At 35.8% G+C, this 18,141-nt stretch overlaps 1 protein-coding gene across 1 annotated transcript in view; it reads left to right on the top strand.

Moving 5' to 3' along the window:
- The window catches only part of DDX10 (DEAD-box helicase 10), a 311,750-nt gene that overhangs the window by 53,521 nt on the left and 240,088 nt on the right, over positions 1 to 18,141 (top strand). Inside the window, exons 11-13 of the mRNA XM_018059822.1 lie at positions 483 to 570; positions 3,486 to 3,574; positions 6,099 to 6,579. Of these exons, the coding sequence (XP_017915311.1) occupies positions 483 to 570; positions 3,486 to 3,574; positions 6,099 to 6,579 (658 nt within the window). The remainder of the gene's footprint in view (positions 1 to 482; positions 571 to 3,485; positions 3,575 to 6,098; positions 6,580 to 18,141) is intronic.

The following is an 18,141-nucleotide window of genomic DNA, read 5'->3' as shown; positions in this document are numbered from 1 at the left end:
GCAAATTAAAGTAACAATTCTGTTATATTATGCCTAATTTCCAGATAAGGAAAATAATGTTTATATCCTTGACTACTTGTTTATTATTTGAATTTGATCTTCTTGATATTTGACTGAAATGGAAATCTTATAAAAAATGACATTTGCTTTCATTTGTTCCATTTCATTGATGATCCACCTCCCATGAGAGGCTGCTTTCTATCTTTAAAGATTTAAGAGGAACATTGCTAATTGTGGTGTTAACCTAATCTTTCACTCAGCATGGGTTGTTTAGAGAAAATGTCTGATTTTTTTTCCTGCATTATTTGAAATATACAGAGTCAACTTTAGGTCTAGTGTAATTTCTATCTAATCTGGGTCATAGATGAGAAAAAATGTTATGGATTTTAAAAATACTGAGGAAAATAGAAAATAATGTATACTATTTTCAGCTTCTAAAATCGAGATGTCTTAGTTTAACTTTTATCTTTTTGTTATAAAAGAATCAATCCAGAAAAACTTATAGATGTTCAGAAAAAATTGGAATCGTTTTTAGCTCAAGATCAAGATTTAAAAGAAAGAGCTCAAAGGGTAAGTTATTTTAGAATTGGATACCTTCCTTGGACTAGAGCATGTAATAAAGTTCAATTGTATCATTTTCTGCTACTTCAGATATTCAGGTAGTATACTTTTAAGATAGCTTTGCCTTATTCTTTAACTTTGAAAAAGTTACATGTTTCTTTCTTTCTTTAAAAAAATTTTCCTTTGGCCATGCCACGTGACATGCCAGATCTTAGTTCCCCAACCAGGGATTGAACTTGTGCCCCTTGTGGTGGAAGCTCACAGTCTTAAACACTGACTGCCAGGGAAGTCCAAAAATTATATATTTCTTATAGTAATTTGGAAAAATGTCTATTACTTGTCTATAATTTTGTCAGACATATAGAAAATCCACTTAATGATTATTAAGTATATAAGATAACTTGATAAAGATATCAACTTGGTTTCTTCAGTAAAGTTGTTATTAACTTCTGACTGTACTCTCTTGACTATAAAATTAATATGTTAGGTTAAATTTCCAGAAAGCATAGCATTCTTGCTAAATTTTCTTTAGAAATGAGGTTTTAATCTATAAATGTGGCGTAATGTTCCCAAACTGCTTTTTTGGACTTATAAGTCCTCTTGATTAGCAAATACCCAAGGAAATGTCACTTTTAGTTATACTTATTTTTTTGTTCTTAGAGTACCCAGCAGTACCTTCTTTAGAAAAGAAAGATGTGAAATTATTTTGCATTGTGCTTACAGCAGTTTAGTATTTGAATTGACCAATATTTGAATCCCTGTTATGAAGCTCTTCATTTTCAGCACTCTCTTACTTATACTTGAGTTATGAGATCTACATGGGAAATCTATATCTGCATTTCCTGTAACACATCAACAGTGAGTTAGATAGTAGGGATTCAGAGATTGGGAAGAAGAAAATAAAGAGGAGGTACGGAAAGGCCATCCTGAGTAGATAGAAGAGCCTGAACAGAAAAAGTCAGGAGTTAGTCTTTTGGGTTAATGGTTTTGAAATTGGATATTCAAAGCAAAGAAGTTTTATTTAAAGAGACAATCTTACACTTAAAAAGTTAACTTGGGTTATTTTTTTTTATCAAATTATTTATCGCTATGCTTATGATGAAAGTTAAATTCACATGCTTAGTATGTGATAGGCCCTTAGCCATGGCATAACCCTATATGTGTATTATTATTTAATCTTCCCAATAACCTGTGAGGTAGGTCATAATTGATTTGATTTTATAGATGGGAAAACAGAAGCTTGAGAAAATTAAAAATTGTCCAGGGTGATGTATCTATTAGTGATAGACCTAAGATTTAAATCCAGGTCTGAGTTTCTTCAGAACTTCCACGATACATCAGGAGAAATTAATTCTAAAATATAAGAGAACGACATGAAATTCATCCTGAAATATATAAATAAAACATATTCAAACTTACATAAGCTCACTTTACCTGAAATCTAATGAAAATAGATTTTAAACAGATTATTTTTCTTAAAACATTTGGCCATGAAAACATTTATGTGCATGTTTCATCTAGCAGCATACTTTAAGCTTGGAGTTAAATCTTTTAGTAGCTTTGGAAATAGCATGCACAATTCCAAATAGTGTACGTGAATTCTGATGTTGTACCTGGCTCATTCAGTTATGAATCAGGAAATATGAAAAACTGGAAGGATGTTGTTTCAGTGGTTTCTGCATACAGCAAATGAGTCTTCTAGAACAAGATTATGGAAAAGCACATTGAAATAAATGATGTGATTTATTGGGTGTCATGCATGGTTTAGCAGCATGGCTAACTGTTGGCAGCTGCAGCCAGCTATCTGATTTCATAGAAGTGATTCTCTAGCTTTTGATTATAATCTGGATAGAACAAAAACGATAAGCAACTGGAGTGATTTCTTGTGGGTGATTGTAGGTGGAAAATTATCCTTGAATTATTCATTTTAACGCCTATGGAGACAGGGAAAATGGTTTGGAAATTAGTGTAAATGGTTTGAAGAAAGGATTAGGGTAAAGTTAGAAAAAATGTGAAGTTTAGGAAATATAGAAATGGGAATTAAATATACTTTACAAAGCTTAATTTTAAAATAAATAAAACTTCTGCTTTGATGTATTTCGCCATCTTTGCTGCTTGTTTGTTTTTCAGACTGACAGAGCATTCCGGACCATGTTTGCTTTTTAGTTTGCAATGGTTCTTGGCATAAAGATAGTTTACTTTTTTTAAAAACACACAGAATAAAATATTGTAAGCTAATGACAAACTGCTTGAAATTATAATGATGAATTACTTGAAATTTCAACAAAGAATTTATTAAATTTTATAAAAGTTTATCCCTAAACCTTTCCTGTTATGATTAAGCTTAGGTACAGTAAAATTTTATTTTGTTGTAATAGTTTTATTACAAGGATGTTTTCCAGTAATAATTATTATTAATAACTGGTATTCATTGATATTTAATGTATTTCAGAAGAAATGCTCAAGTAGTCTACATGCATTTTTCTCATTTAGTTCTCATTACACTCAAAGTAGAAGTTACTTTTATATTATCTTGATAGATGAGGAAACCGACAGAGAAATAATAAACTTGCTCAGCTTGTAAGATGTGAAACTCAGATTTCAACTGTATTATTCCAAAAACTATATTTTTTTCCTGTTAATTTGCCTGAATGATTTTAACTTATAGAATAGCTTTTTGAGAAGTTTATATTTTATGTTCAGTTGGCTTGATGAAATCAAATTTTATAGTCTTTTCTCCGATAACAGTTCTAAAAAGGTAGATTTTTTTTGTTGTTTTTATGGAATGGAGATACTCTCAGCTATTTTTGAGAGTTTTCACTACTGTTGAATTTATTCCTTTGATTACTTTCTTTTATCTCAGTTAAAATTCATTTTCCGTTTCTGACTGTAATGTCATATACCTCAACCTTTTCTGTTTACAGTGTTTTGTCTCCTACATACGTTCAGTGTATCTGATGAAGGATAAAGAAATATTTGATGTGAGCAAGTTACCTATACCTGACTATGCCCTGTAAGTATTCATATTATAGATTTAACTCTGAGTCCTCAGAGTTAAAGGGAATTCATTTGAAACCTGGTTCTGAGAATCCTAGTTTAAACCTCTTTATGTTACCTTAAAAGAACTGTTGAAGATTTGCAGAGAAAAAGACTATATAAGCTGTAGGAAACTTGTTGAATGTTCAGTTCAGGAGTATAAATTCCTAAAAGGCTGGCAGTTTCCTGTAAATTGGTCTTAAAGGAGATGGAGAGCAGTTGACCGGCATTCTTTGAAATCTTGAGATGTCTTGTTTTCTAAAAAGTGACCTGGTTTACCACACACGGTTCTTCTTATGCTTTGGATGCAGGTCTCTTCGTTGGTTCTTCCCTTATTTTAGATTGGTATCCCATGCTGCTTGTTGCCTGGGTATTCTTTGTGTCTTGGTGTTTCTTACAGGTGCTCACAGTTACCATGGTAAAACGTCTGTCTTTAGTAATTGCATTTGCTGTTCTACCAAAATGGAACTCTTGGTCTTGTTTTGGCTAGTATTTGAAGGATATTTTCCCCCTAATCTTTTCCGAGTGTCCATTTCTCAGTGGGGTTCTGCCTGTGGGAAAAGCAGTGACAAAATCCTAGAGAAGCACCCTTGGGGTTACTCATACTTTGAATGTCAGCTTGAAATCTAATCTGGGATGAAATATGTACTTTCACAGCAAAGTCTTCGTATTTGGTCTGCTTTCCAGGAATTTGAGTGCCTTTACCTTTAAGTTGAGTCTAATAAAAGCTTGTATTTGGGTGAGCTGCTATTTTCTGTTCTTCATGTTAGATTGCAAGTTCAGGATAACAGGTAATTTGTCAGTTATAACATTTTCGAACCACTTAATTTGCAAGATAACAAAGTAAGGTCACTGACTTTTTGTTTAGTTAATGGATAACAAATCAGATGCCATGGAAACGTGTTTCTGTTCGTTTATCTCTTTACCAGTTACTAATTTTACAATTTCTGAATATGATTCATGGTTTAGATTATTAGCTGATTTTTTTGTGCTTTATGATGTTCTATCCTGGTTTTCTCTTTGACATTGCTGAGATATTAGCAAACAGGAGAGACACGGGTCTTTAATGTTTCCCTCCTCCAGGGAATTTTCCTGACCCAGGGATTGAACCCACATCTCTTAAGTCTCCTGCATTATTAGCAGGCAGTTCTTTACCACTAGTGCCACCTGGGAAACCTGGTACAGCTTAAGTTGGTGTTTTAATTTCTGATGGATACTGAATTTGTGATCCTAACTGTATCCCTATAACAGTAATAATGACAAGTGCCCAGAAGTGACTGCATATGTGCTAGGCATTATTTTAGATGCACTGTATCTATGAACTCATTTTTACAACAGTCTTATAATGTAGGTAGTCTTGTCATGCCATCTTGCAAATGAGAGAGCTGAGGTATAGAGAGGTTTAATTATGCCCTTGGTTGCACAGCTAGTAGCTGACAGAGCCAGGGTTTGAACTTCAGTAGTTCTGTTTCTGAATCCAGGTTTTACAACTACACCCATCAGTTTCTGTGAATCATGTCTTAGAAAAAAGGCAGTGGATCCCTTTTGTAATGTTAGCTTTTTATTAAAAGCTTCTTTCCAATGCATCTGTGGGAACTTAGAAGCTGGAAAAGACCTCATCATAAAGTAAGTCTTGATCTTGGAAGGAGAAAATAAGATTTTTTTTTTTCTTTATTTGGTCTCGGGTTTAAATATCCTTCTTTTGTAGAGGTTATTATGCCATGTTAAATGTCTTAGAAGAGAGGATGATAATACTTGAATTCATTCCTTGCAGAGAACATGTGTTCTTTCATGGCCATGTCTTTTCCAGCTTTAATGTTATTTATTTATTTATTTTTAAAATAGAAATTTATTTATTTTAATTGGAGGCTAATTACTTTACAGCATTGTACTGGTATTGCATACATCAACATGAATCTGCCTCGGGTAATATTACTTATTTTTAATTGGCGTGTAAATAATTTACATTGTTGTGTTAGTTTCTGCTGTAAACAGTGTGAATCAGCTGTATGTATACATGTATCTGCTCCCTCTTGAGTCTCCCTCCCACCTCCTCCCCTGAGCTTTAGTATTTATATTTTTATATAAATAAAAGCATATTTTACAAAGTATTTTCATATAGTTAGTGCGTCAGATATTTACAACAACTGAGATAGGCCTGGTAGATATTTTTGTCTTGTTTTAATATCTGAGAAAGCTGAGGCTGAGAGTTGTACTGGAAATAGGCAGATCTAGTAGTTGTTTTTTTCTGGTCTTATGCTCTTTATTTTGTTAATCATGTTAACCACCTAATGGAAAACAGACATCTCCAATATTTTGTGACAAGTATTCAGTATCTTTTGGATCACCTGACCTGTCAAGATGGAGTTATATCTCAGAAGGACATTTTCCTTTTAAAAAAAGCTCTAAAACATCTGAACTCCTGAGGAAGCATTTCATAATAAATTCATAAACACAACCATCAGTGTGTTGAGATAACTCTTCCTTTGCTCATATTTAAGGTCTCTTGGTCTTGCTGTGGCACCACGGATAAGATTTCTTCAGAGAATGCAAAAGCAACCCAGCAAGGAACTGGTAGTGAGTGAAGATAATAAAGTAATTGAGCCAAGGGCTCCTTCCCTCACCAATGATGAAGTGGAAGAATTTAGAGCCTACTTCAATGAAAAAATGTCTATTCTTCAGAAAGGTGGGAAGAGACCAGAAGGGACAAATTACAGACTGGCTAGTGGCATTAGTGATAAAGAGGAAGAAGAGAAAGAAGAAGATGGTAAAGAAGAAATGGTCGGGAAACTGAGAAGAGCAAAAGGATCTCCACTTGAGTCTGTCCCTAGCAGTGAAGAGTCCCAGAAGGACAGGGAAACCCCTGTGCAGTTCTTGGACAGAGATGACGAGGAGGACGACGATGGCCTCGAGACTGACTTCTTTAAAGTGAAGCGGCACAACGTGTTTGGGTTGGATCTTAAAGAGAATAAAACACTGCAGGTAAGCTTACCTCCAGTGGAGGATCGGGGGTGGGGGGGCTTTTATTTCCTTACCACTCTTATGAGGTGCTGCTTTTTGCCTTTGAGGAAGTATGGGAAAATAACCAGGAGAAATTTGTAGAATGACTTTATTTGCTGTAAACACTCCCTCCGTCTACATCTTTAGAGATGGAATAGGTGCCAAAGAATTCTCATTTTTCAAAACTTCGGGAACTCTTAAGAGATGGACAGCTGTAATCTTCTCATTTATTGGCTCCCTGATGCATATTTTAAAAGTAGCCAGAGTCATGATTATAATATTAAGTAAGATGATAGGGTTCTGTGGTTTATGATGTGAGGATCCTTCATTGTGATTCTTAACACACTGCTTTCTGAGTTAAATAATTACAAATATCCCTTACAACAATTCAGTCTCTCTAAACTTTTAATGAGAGATTTTGTTTTGGGCACCAATCCATAATTTGAAATACAAAGCCAGCACTTCTATTTAAAGACCACTTATGAAGGTTTATTAACAGTTTCTTGTTTCTCAAGAAACTTTTTAGGAGGAATTTTAGGAGGAATAAAAAAGATAATCCAGGTAAAGCACCTGTTTCCTGGGATACGTGAAGGTGCACAGTAAATATGTTTCTCTCCCATTCCCTTATTTTTCTTTTAATTTTGTATTCCTTATTCTTGATCATTTCTTTAGACAGCATTTGAATGAAAAATGAACCTGAACTCTTATTCTTTATACATTTCTGAGACTCACAATAGGGAACACTAAATTTTGAACTATGAAACTTGGATAGGTGTTTTTTAAAGTACTAAATGGCAATTTAAAAAGTAGCAAACATGCTTACTGCGTATTTAATATGTATCAGGCATTTTCTAAGCATTATCTCATATGGTCCTTGTATAATTCCTGTGAGGTGGGTATCCTATCAGCTTCAAGTAAGAGGAAAAAAACTGAAATATAGAGATAGTAAAATAGTGAGTTGCATAATTAGTTATTGGAAAATTAGAGTTTGGATCTAGGTATTCTAACTCCAGTATTCATTTCTTGACCAATAATCTGATTTTTGAAGTTTGATTTGAATTTTCACTTATGTTTTCTTTTGGATGTTTTATGGTTTTAGCACTTGAATTTAGGCTAGTGTTCATTTCAGTTTAACTTTTGTATCTGGTGTGAGGTAAGAGCCGAGATTCCAACTGCCTCCCTCCTTGCTGTATAGTTGTCTAGTTGAACCAGAACTCTGTTTGAAGTTACTGCACTTTTTCCATTCTAGTTACCTTGACTCTGTGTTGAAAATTAGTTGACCATGTCTGTGTAGGTCTGTATGTTGACTTGCTTTGGCTCTATACAGCTGTCCTTTCAGCAGTAACACCATTGTCAGTTAGTACAGCTTTATAGTAAGTCTCAGATCAGTATTAGTCTTCCAACTTCATATTTTAAAAATTTGTTTTGTCTATTTTTTAGACCATTGCATTTCCATATAAGTTTTTAAATCAGCTAGTAAGATTTTATAAAAAGTCATAGCATCTTCATTGAGATTGCACTGAACCTTGAAATCTATTTGGGGAGAATTGACATCTTAACAGTGTTGACTCTTCTGGTTCAAGAATACAGCATATCTTTCCATTTATTTAGGCCCTCTTTAAGTGTCTTTTAGCATTTTAAAATTATTTTAAGCATGTGCATCTTAAAACATATTTTGTTAGATTCATCTCTTCCTATTTTATAGTTTTCAATGCTATCATAAATGATACTTTAAAAATTTCAGGTTCCATTTTTTGTTGCTAGAATGTAGAAGTGCATTTTTTGTATACCAGTCATTCTAAACTGTCCTATTAAGTTATTGTGGCTGTTTTTTGAGATTCTTTGGATGTTTTTTGGATTTTCTCTGTAGCTGGTCATGGTATTTGTGAATAAAGATGGTTTCATTTCTTCCTTTCCAATCCATATGTTGTTATTACATTTTCTTATTTGATTACACTGCATGTTGAATAGCAGTGAGAATGGGCATCATTGTCTTGTGCTTAGGGAGGGAAAACATTCAGTCCTTAACCACGACATCTGATGTTAGCCATAGATATTTTTTGTAAATGCTTTTAACAGATTGAGAAAGTTCATTCTGTTTCTGGCTGATTTATTGTTTTTATTAGATATGGATGGTGAAGTTTGTCAGATGCATTTTGTGCAACATTAGGGTGAACATAGAATTGTTATTTATTCTCTTGGCCAAGAAAATGCACTAGTCATAGCAAACACCCTCTTCCAACAACATAAGAGACAACTCTACACGTAGATATCACCAGATAGTCAATACGAAGATCAAGTTGATTGGATTCTTTGCAGTCGAATATGGATAAGCTCTATACAGTCAGCAAAAACAAGACCAGGAGCTGACTGCAGCTCAGATCATGAACTCCTTATTGCCAAATTCAAATTGAAATTGAAGAAAGGGAAAACCATTAGACCATTCAGGTATGACCTAAATCAAATCACTTACGATTATACAGTGGAAGTGACAAATAGATTCAAGGGATTAGATTACAGAGTACCTGAAGAACGATGGAATAGATGTTCGTAACATTGTACAGGAGGTGGTGATCAAAACCATCCCCAAGAAAAATAAATGCAAGAAGGCAAAATGGCAGTCTGAGGAGGCTTTACAAATAGCTGAGAAAAGAAGAGAAGTGAAAGGCAAAGGAGAAAAGGAATGACATACCCATCTGAATGCAGAGTTCCAAAGAATAGTAAGTGAGACACGAAAGCCTTCGTAAGTGAACAATGCAAAGAAATAGAGGAAAACAGTAAAATGGGAAAGACTGGAGATCTCTTCAAGAAAACTAGAGATACCAAGGGAACATTTCATGCAAAGATGGGCACAATAAAGGACAGAAATGGTACGAACCTATCAGAAGCAGAAGATACTAAGAATAGGTGGCAAGAATACACAAAATGACTATACAAAAAAGATCTTAATGACCCAGATAACCATGATGGTGTGATCACTTACCTAGAGCCAGACATCTTAGAGTGTGAAGTCAAGTGGGTCTTGATTTATTCCAACATATGGGAGCTGGGATTTTTCTGACTCTTGTCCTGACTCCTTTCCCCTTTCTCTTCCTCCTTGCTTTTTTTTGTTCTGTCCTCCTGGCAGTGATTACTGAGTGCTTACGAGATGCCAGGGACTGAGCTAGGTTCTTAGTAAGTTTCAGAGGCTTATTATACTTTAACAGATTATTAAACTGAAATTTCAGTACAGAATTTTGGATTTGTTTATTGATTCTTGAAACCAAATATTTTAAAATGTTAACATTGGCACTGCAGTAGAGAAGACATCATGAGGGAAGTTGAGCCTTAAAGAATGGATATGAGTTTAACATATTGTCCTAGAGGTCTCTGAAACTGTCCTCAGTTCTTCTTGTTCTTTTTACTTTATTCTGCTCTTCAGCAGTTATTTCCACCATTTTATCTTCTAGCTCACTGATCTATTCTTCTGCTTTGTATATTCTGCTATTGCTAGAGCCTATTATACAGAGTGAAGTAAGTCAGAAAGAGAAAGATAAATATTGTATACTAACACATATCTATGGAATCTAGAAAGATGGTACCGAAGAATTTATTTGCAGGGCAGCCATGGAGAAACAGACATAGAGAACAAACTGTGGACATGGGGAGAGGGGAGGAGAGGGTGAGATGTATGGAAAGAGTAACATGGAAACCTACGTTACCATATGAAAAATAGATAGCCAACGGAATTTGCTGTACGTCTCAGGGAACTCAGACAGGGGCTGTGTATCAACCTAGAGGGGTGGGATGGGGAGGGAGATGGGAGGGAGATTCAAGGGGGAGAGGACATATGTATACCTATGGCTGATTCATACTGAGGTTTGACAGAAAACAACAAAATTCTATAAAGCAGTTATCCTTCAATTAAAAAATAAAAAAAAGAATGGATATAAATTAATAGGAAGGGGAAAAAGAACATTCTAAGCAGAGAGTACAGAATGAGCAAAACCACGGCCACAGGAAAGTGTGTTTAATGTGGGGAGCTGTTTGTGATATGATGTTCAGTTTCAATACTGAGGCCTAGTGACCATCTCTGTGAAGTTACTCCCTGTCAGAGTTAGTGAGGTGGCTAGAGATAGAAAGTAACCAGAACAGTTTGTGTATGTAGAAGGAGTATAGTTAAAGTTAGCTGTTATTTCCACTTGAGGAAATATAATAGGAAAATAAAAGTAAAGAGTTGATAGAGGTTTGCCAGTGCAGTGGCTAGGCAGTGTCTGAGGTAGTACTGAAAATAAAGCGTTTTTTGAGTCAGGATGCATTATAGAAAGAAAAAGTGATGCATTTTATTTATTTTAGATGTAGTAGTATCAGAAAATAAGACTACTTTTTTGATTTTAACATAGTTGATAGACCAGTTTTCACATTTTCTGGGTCCTGCATTGATCTGGACAGTACTAAGCCGTATTCTGATACCACAGGTCCAGCTGATGTTTTAGCCAGATATTTAAGGAGTTTATAATTTGGTATATTTAGACTGTAACTAGGCAAGTACAGTGCCCTTTAGAAATGAACCATTTGGTTATAAATAAAACTAAAAATGATATTGAGAGTAGATATATCATGTGGAATCATTAAATGAAATTCATTGTTATATGAATATTTTTCTGGGTGGAGTTCTCTGTCCAGTTAACTGGCAGTGTTCTTGTGGATATTTATACTGTACAGTATACCTCTCAAAAATACTATATAGAAGATATTAGGTTATGAATATGTTTATATGTTTTAAGACTGTTGATTTAAAAATGGACGTTTTTAAATGGACTGTTGACAAAGGAATGATAAAGAAGATGTGGTACATATATACACTGGAATATTATTCATAAAAAAGAATGAAATAATGCCATTTGCAGCATCGTGGGTGGATCTAGAGATTGTCATACTGAATGAAGGAAGTCAGGCAGGGAAAGACAAATGTCATATGATATTGCTTATATGTGGAATCTAAAAAAAAGTTGCAAATAAACTTATTTACAAAATGGAAATAGAGTCACAGATATAGAAAACAACCTTATGGGGTTACCGTGGGGGAAGGCGGGGGAAGGGATAAATCAAGAGATTGGGATTGAGATATACACACTGCTATGCATAAAATGGGCTTCCCTGGTTAGCTTAGCTGGTAAAGAATCTGCCTGCACTGCAGGAGACCCTGGTTCAATTCCTAGGTTGGAACGGTCCCCTGGAGAAGGGATAGACTCCACTCCAGGATTCTGGTCTGGAAAATTCCAGGGACTGTTTAGTCCATGGGGTCACAAAGTATTGGACACGACTGAATGACTTTCACTTTCACTTTCATGTATAAAATAGCTAAGTAATGAGGACCTGGACTTTCCAGGTGGTGCTAGTGGTAAAGAACCTGCCTGCCAATACAGGAGACTCAAGAAATGTGGGTTTGATCCCTGGGTCTGGAAAATCCCTTGGAGGATGGCCTGGAGCCCACTCCAGTATTCTTGCCTGGAGAATCCTATGGACAGAGGAGCCTGGTGGGCTATAGTCCTTAGGATCATGAAGAGTTGGACACAAATGAAGTAACTTATCATGCAATAAGGACCTACTGAATAGCATCGGGAACTCTATTCAATACTCTGTAATGACCTATATGGGAAAATAATCTTTAAAACAGTGAATATATGTATATGTGTCTGCCCTCTTAGTGCAGTAGGCAGCATGTCAGTCTCATAATCTGAAGGTCCTCAATTAGGACCTCAGAGAGGGCAGATCGTTCATTCTTTGTGCTTCTCTGGTGGCTCATCTGGTAAAGAATCCTCCTGCAATGTGGGAGACCTTGGGTTAGGAAGATGCCCTGGAGAAGGGAATAGCTACCCACTCCAGTGTGCTGGCCTATAGAATTCCATGGACGATATAGACTGTGAGATCACCATGAGTCGGACACAACTGAGTGACTTTCATGTTCAGATGTATATAGGGCTTCCCTGATACAGTGGAAACTTAGTACAAAATTTTTAATCAGCTATACTCTGATAAAATTTTAAAAAAATGGACTTTAGAGAAAGTAATGCCCTTGTTTGAGGAGTGATTGGACATGCTGATGAACTGCTTTAGCAGAGTGCTGATTTAGCTATTTTTTTAAAAAATCCTCATAATTATTTGATTTAAAAATGGGAATGAACCATGTTAACTTATTTCCAGAAATTTCTTGCAGATAACTATGTTTTTGTAGAAGATCAGGAAGTAATGAACATTTCTTGGTTTTCTGTAATCTGCTATGCCTTTGAATATCTCTTCTCATTGCTTAAACTCTTACCACAACCTTGTACAATATTACCCCCACTTTGTGGGTTAAGAAACAGAGGCTTTGAAAAGTTTGATTGCTTGCCTAATATTTCACAGTTAGTAAAGTGGCAAAAGTGGAATTTGCTGTGCCCGGGCCCATCTGATTCTTTTATTGTGCTTTTCTTGATTCCTGTCCTTTGTACATTTTAGCAGGTGTCCTTTTGTTTAGTAGGCTTTACTTTTTGTGTTCTTCTTTACTTCCCACTAGCACTACCACTACTCTTCCCCCAGACCATTTTCACTTCAGACTTGGCTTGTGGGATAAGCCTCATAATTGGTCCCAAATATTGTTCTTCTGAATCATCTTCCCGTGAACCTCTCTCAAGTCTATGTTTTTTTCAAGTGGTTGGCCTTCAGTTCATCCTCGTCATTTGGGCTCTGTAAGCTGTTAAGCTTCCAGCCAGCCCGTTCTCCCCAGAGTGCGTTTCCACTTGCACTGAAGGGATTCCTTCTTCCGATAATCTCTCCAATCCATGCTTTCATGTCTTTATCTTTCATGATTCATTGCTGATCTTGCTTCTTCCTTGAAAGTCTTTCTTTACTTATTTACTCCACTGGCCTCTGGATTCCAGTTATCTGTTTTGCTAGTACTTTCTTCTTGGCTGTTAGTAATAAATATACCTAAATGACTGTCTTAATTTCCATTTCTTGGTGATTCCTGGGATTGTCATAACCTTTGTATGCAACAATCTTATGCTGTTGAATTAAACAGAAGGGAAAACTCTTCAAAATAATAATAATAAAACCTGAGAGAGTCAAGAAACTTTATTCTCAGTTTTTGATACCATGAAGTGGAAACCGTCTTAAATGTTTAGTAGCTCAGAGTTGGTATATATGATGTTATTTTGTTTTCTTACAGGTGCCCCCCCCCCCTTTTTTTTTGCATTCTGTGCTTAATTCTTAAGAGCTTCATTTCAATTCAAAAGGAAGAGTTACTGTGTGACTTGAATTTTAAATGTACATACCCAGTTGGTGTGTGGATATGTGTGTGTATCTTTTCTTCTCTATTTGATTTTTTTTATTAGCAAATGGTTTCCTCAGGATGTAAATTCTCAATGGAAAGCTAAAAGTTTTTGGATTGATGTTTATTCTTTCATATGCTGCATTATTGTATCAAAAGTATTTCATCTTGTTTTTTTTTTTCATTTCCTAGTTTTATACATATTCAGTGTTTAAAGGAACTGCTGACTAGTACTGGATTTTCTCATGACCTACTTTTATAGCCTAAATTTCAGTAACTACATTTATCAGGATATTCTTATCTTGATTTTAACATAAAATAGAGATAAGGAAACAAGTTTGAAATAGGGCAGGCTGCTGAAATTGGTCATAGAAGTTTACCTTGAACTTGACTGTTAGGATAATTAGAAATAAGGATCTTTCCAAAGTCATTGACAAGTACTTGTATCCATATAACAAATATAACTATAAATAATTTAGACTACTATGCCAGGTTTGCTGCTTATAAACAGGTTAGTTCCAACTTGCCTTTTTTGAGATCCTTTGTTCTTGAGTCTAAACTGTCAGTATGTGTATATTTACCTAAAGCTTTTTAATGGAAAGACTGTCTTTGTGGTGACTCTGGATTTAACTATTCAAGTTTCTTAAATTTGTCTAAATGTGTTTCACTTTTGACTTTGTTCATTTCGGTGTGTGCTTTTAAAATGCAGCTTCAAAAATCCATGCCATGTGTTAAGTCCAAGGCAGCAGCTTAAGCTAGCGCCATCTGGTGGTGATGGGCAGAGTTAAATCACCTTTTCTTTGATGTGAAGCTTTTTTCCTATCATGAAAGTTTCTATTTTAGATGAAATGAAAGCTTATTAAATGAAAGATTAATGAAATTAAGAAAAAAAATTCTCTCCTTCAGCAGATATTTATTGCACACTTGCTTTTTGCCTGATGTTGAAAGATCACGTTCCCTCTCCTCATGGAGCGTATGTTCTAGTAAGGGGAGATGGACAAAAAATATAAACATTTGCTGTGGGAAAAATGAGGCAAGATAAGGGGGAGACAGTGTTCAGGTGATGGGGTGTAGTGTTTCAAGTAGCAGGATGGTCAGAGATACCTCCCTGAGAAGGCATTCTTCTACCATTGCTGGTTTAAGACATTTAGATGTTTTAAGCACTGAAGATTATGGCGTTTCCTCTGGTCATATGTAATTTGAAACAAAAAGTACATTTTAAAACAGTAAAAGTCCTGAAGTTATGTTTTCCATGATGATTACTTTATTGCTTTTGTTGAAATATGTTATTTCAAAAACATTTTTTCTTAAAATACCCCAGTTTTACTGATGCTCTGAGCATGTGTTGTGAATGGCCAGTTGTTTAATTGCGCTTGAAAGCTAGGCTTGGTAGGGGGAATGGAAAGAGAATTCAGACCCTCTTGGGAGTAGGCACTAGCAATTAAATTGGTCAGAGCAGTGGCACTGTAGTGAAGTTCAATGGGAAAAGGGATGCTTGTATATTAAGAAAGACCTATTTTTCAGTCATAGTAAAGTCTAAGTATAAACTATTTACTCTTGAAATAAGTATAAGATTAGTATAGTGATTTTATAATTCAAAATTTGCTTCTCAAGTTATGTTTGCTGAAGGGCTAGCATTTTAATCTCCAATTTATCACAGACCAATAACGTTATAAAATATATTAAAGAAAATTGTTAAAATTGTTTTAATACATGAGCCTCTCTTTGTTTTCTTAGTTTTTTACCTTTTTTTGCTGCCTTTTGTTTTTCTCTCTGGGTTAAATGAGTATTTTTCTCTTTTACTGTTTGGTCATAAAACCTCCTTCTGTATTCTTTTTTTCCCTCCCCATCTCTTCTGTTTGTATGGCCATAGTAGAATACAGTGTTGTGGGGTGTGTTTATGTATGTAATGAATGATGTTTGTCATTTAGAAAATTATCTGGTTTCTCTTTAACCCTCCTATGGCTTTTGGGTTATTTTTGATGAATAGGATTTGGCCCTGTAAGGAATACCACCACAATTGGGATATGCGGGTTCCTTGGCCCTTGTTGGTATCGGTTCCTTGTTCAGCACTTTAAACAAGGAGCGATTCAGAGGAAGAACTGATTGGAAATGGGCTTTTGGTAAAACATTGACTATACTGAGGAATATGTAGAAAGATGAATCTTCTTGAGAGCAGATAATAATACTTCTTGCTTATAACCGCATTCTCTGCAACATTGTTTATGTGATAGACACTGAATGCTTGTTTCTAGTGTCAGGCTGTTTTCTTTCAATGAGCCTTTCCTTGGCATTCATTGATAAAGTTTCATACTTGGTATCGAAAGAAAAGAAAGCAATGATATAATTCTTCCTAAAAAAATCATAATTAGAAACATCTATGATGAATTTTTAATAAACTGAATTTTAAATTTTTATTATTTTTCAAACTGGGAGTGTTTTACTATGGAATAAAAGGTATATCTCTCTTAAGCAAGAGGCAGACCATCTTAATCTCTGGACATTTTCTCCCCAAGAACACTGTTGCTGTTTTCGGTTTGTTTTCTGTTCTTTTCTTCTTTTAGTTTGCCTGCTTGTAAGGCTCGGAGAACCGCACTCTGAAAAGGACACTCAGGGACAGCCTCTAGTGGACTGACAAAGTTTATGATCTAACTGCGCAGTTTTATAGTTCTCAGGGTGTAGAGCATAAGGCAGACTTGCACGTAGCCATTCCAGGTAAACATTAAAGCATTTAAGCATAAAATACAGTTCTCATCGCCCAAGACATAACATAGCTTTGGCGAAACTCTAAAGGGTGTCTTATCATGAAACAACAGTCCTTGCTCTAGGAAACAGGTGGTCAGAAGGAAGCCTTCGAACGCCTCAAGGCCGGGCGTATAACCCTTCGTTATCCATTCTGAGCCTCAGGCACTCGGTGAACGCTCATAACCCTTTGTTACGCTCGTTCCAGCTTTCAACCTTCATCATGAGTGGAGCAAATACATTCTCAGTATTTGCTCAAAGCCTTCCAGTTCCTCCACGTTTCCTCCCTTTTTCCTCAAGAGCAAGGACTGCTGCAGCCATGGTTACTCCTGCTTTTTGGGCGGTGGTGGCTCGAGCGCATAACGTTCGGAATCCTATAAGAACAATAACAAACAATAAACAGATCAGCGCATAAGCAGCCATCGTATGGGGTACCCAAGTTTTTGGATTTAGAAAGGAAGTACTAGCGGATAGTGTATTATAGAAGTCAGTGTTATATAACACGGGGAATGTTGCTGAAGGTAGACGTGATCTGTATTTGTTGATCTATCTGAGCTTGTTGGGCCCAGAGATCATGAGAATCCTTTTTTCAAGCAGTAATGAAATTATGATTTTGAATAGAATTATATAATGCCATTCCAGAAACTGTACCAACAGTTACAATTGAAATAATACCCACTATGGTAGCTATAATCCAACCAATAAAACGTTTGCTTCTTTTTAGGGATTCTCTCAGAACAAAAGACAACAACATGGAATCTGACCAAGGTTCAGAAATCTTAACTGGAACCCACAAATCAGTCCTTTGCTGGACTAAAAAAAACACTGTCTTTAGTAACATTAATTGGCACAGTATGAGTTAAACAAGTATACAAATGACACTCAGTACAGGACAGAATCGAGCCATTACTCCTAAATTGTCCAATAGCAAAAAGATAGGGCGCATTTACACAAGCACGAACGTAACCAGTATAATTATACTCAATAGTGTAATTTTGTGGAATGGAAACATGTGCATAAGCATACGAGACGTTAAACCGGGACAAGCAAGCAGGAATTTTTCAAAGATGCCAGTATTCGGGCCTCAGGACTGGACTGATCATCCAGGGTCTGGGAGGTGAAAGACTTCCCTTGTACCAGTTCAAAAGTTCATCGCGTTGATGCTAGAGTCCTGTTTGTGTTCTGTTAAAATGTGGTGCTGAAACATTATACCATTGGCAGGTGTTATTATTTTCTTGTGATTCTGAGCAATTCACAAAGAGTCCATGAGGCCCCCAATCAACAAAGTCATGTTGGCGTGAGCAGAAACTTTTTTAAACCTTCCTCTACAGGTGGACCAGTCCATCCCCGGCACAGATGATTTTTTCTTTCAGGATACGTTGTCATAAGGAGGCTCAGAAGGCATCTGTTGCAATTTCTGTTTTAGTGCTGTGACCAGTCAGGGGGTGTGGAGTAAGGTCTGTCCGTCTTCTGACTCTCTTGAGTGGGACCCACTGCTCGGTTCCATCATC

This window comes from Capra hircus, chromosome 15 (assembly GCF_001704415.2).
Source record: "Capra hircus breed San Clemente chromosome 15, ASM170441v1, whole genome shotgun sequence".
NCBI lineage: Eukaryota > Metazoa > Chordata > Mammalia > Artiodactyla > Bovidae > Capra > Capra hircus.
Note: the sequence above shows the minus strand (reverse complement) of the source record. Positions and strands in the feature narration are given on the sequence as shown.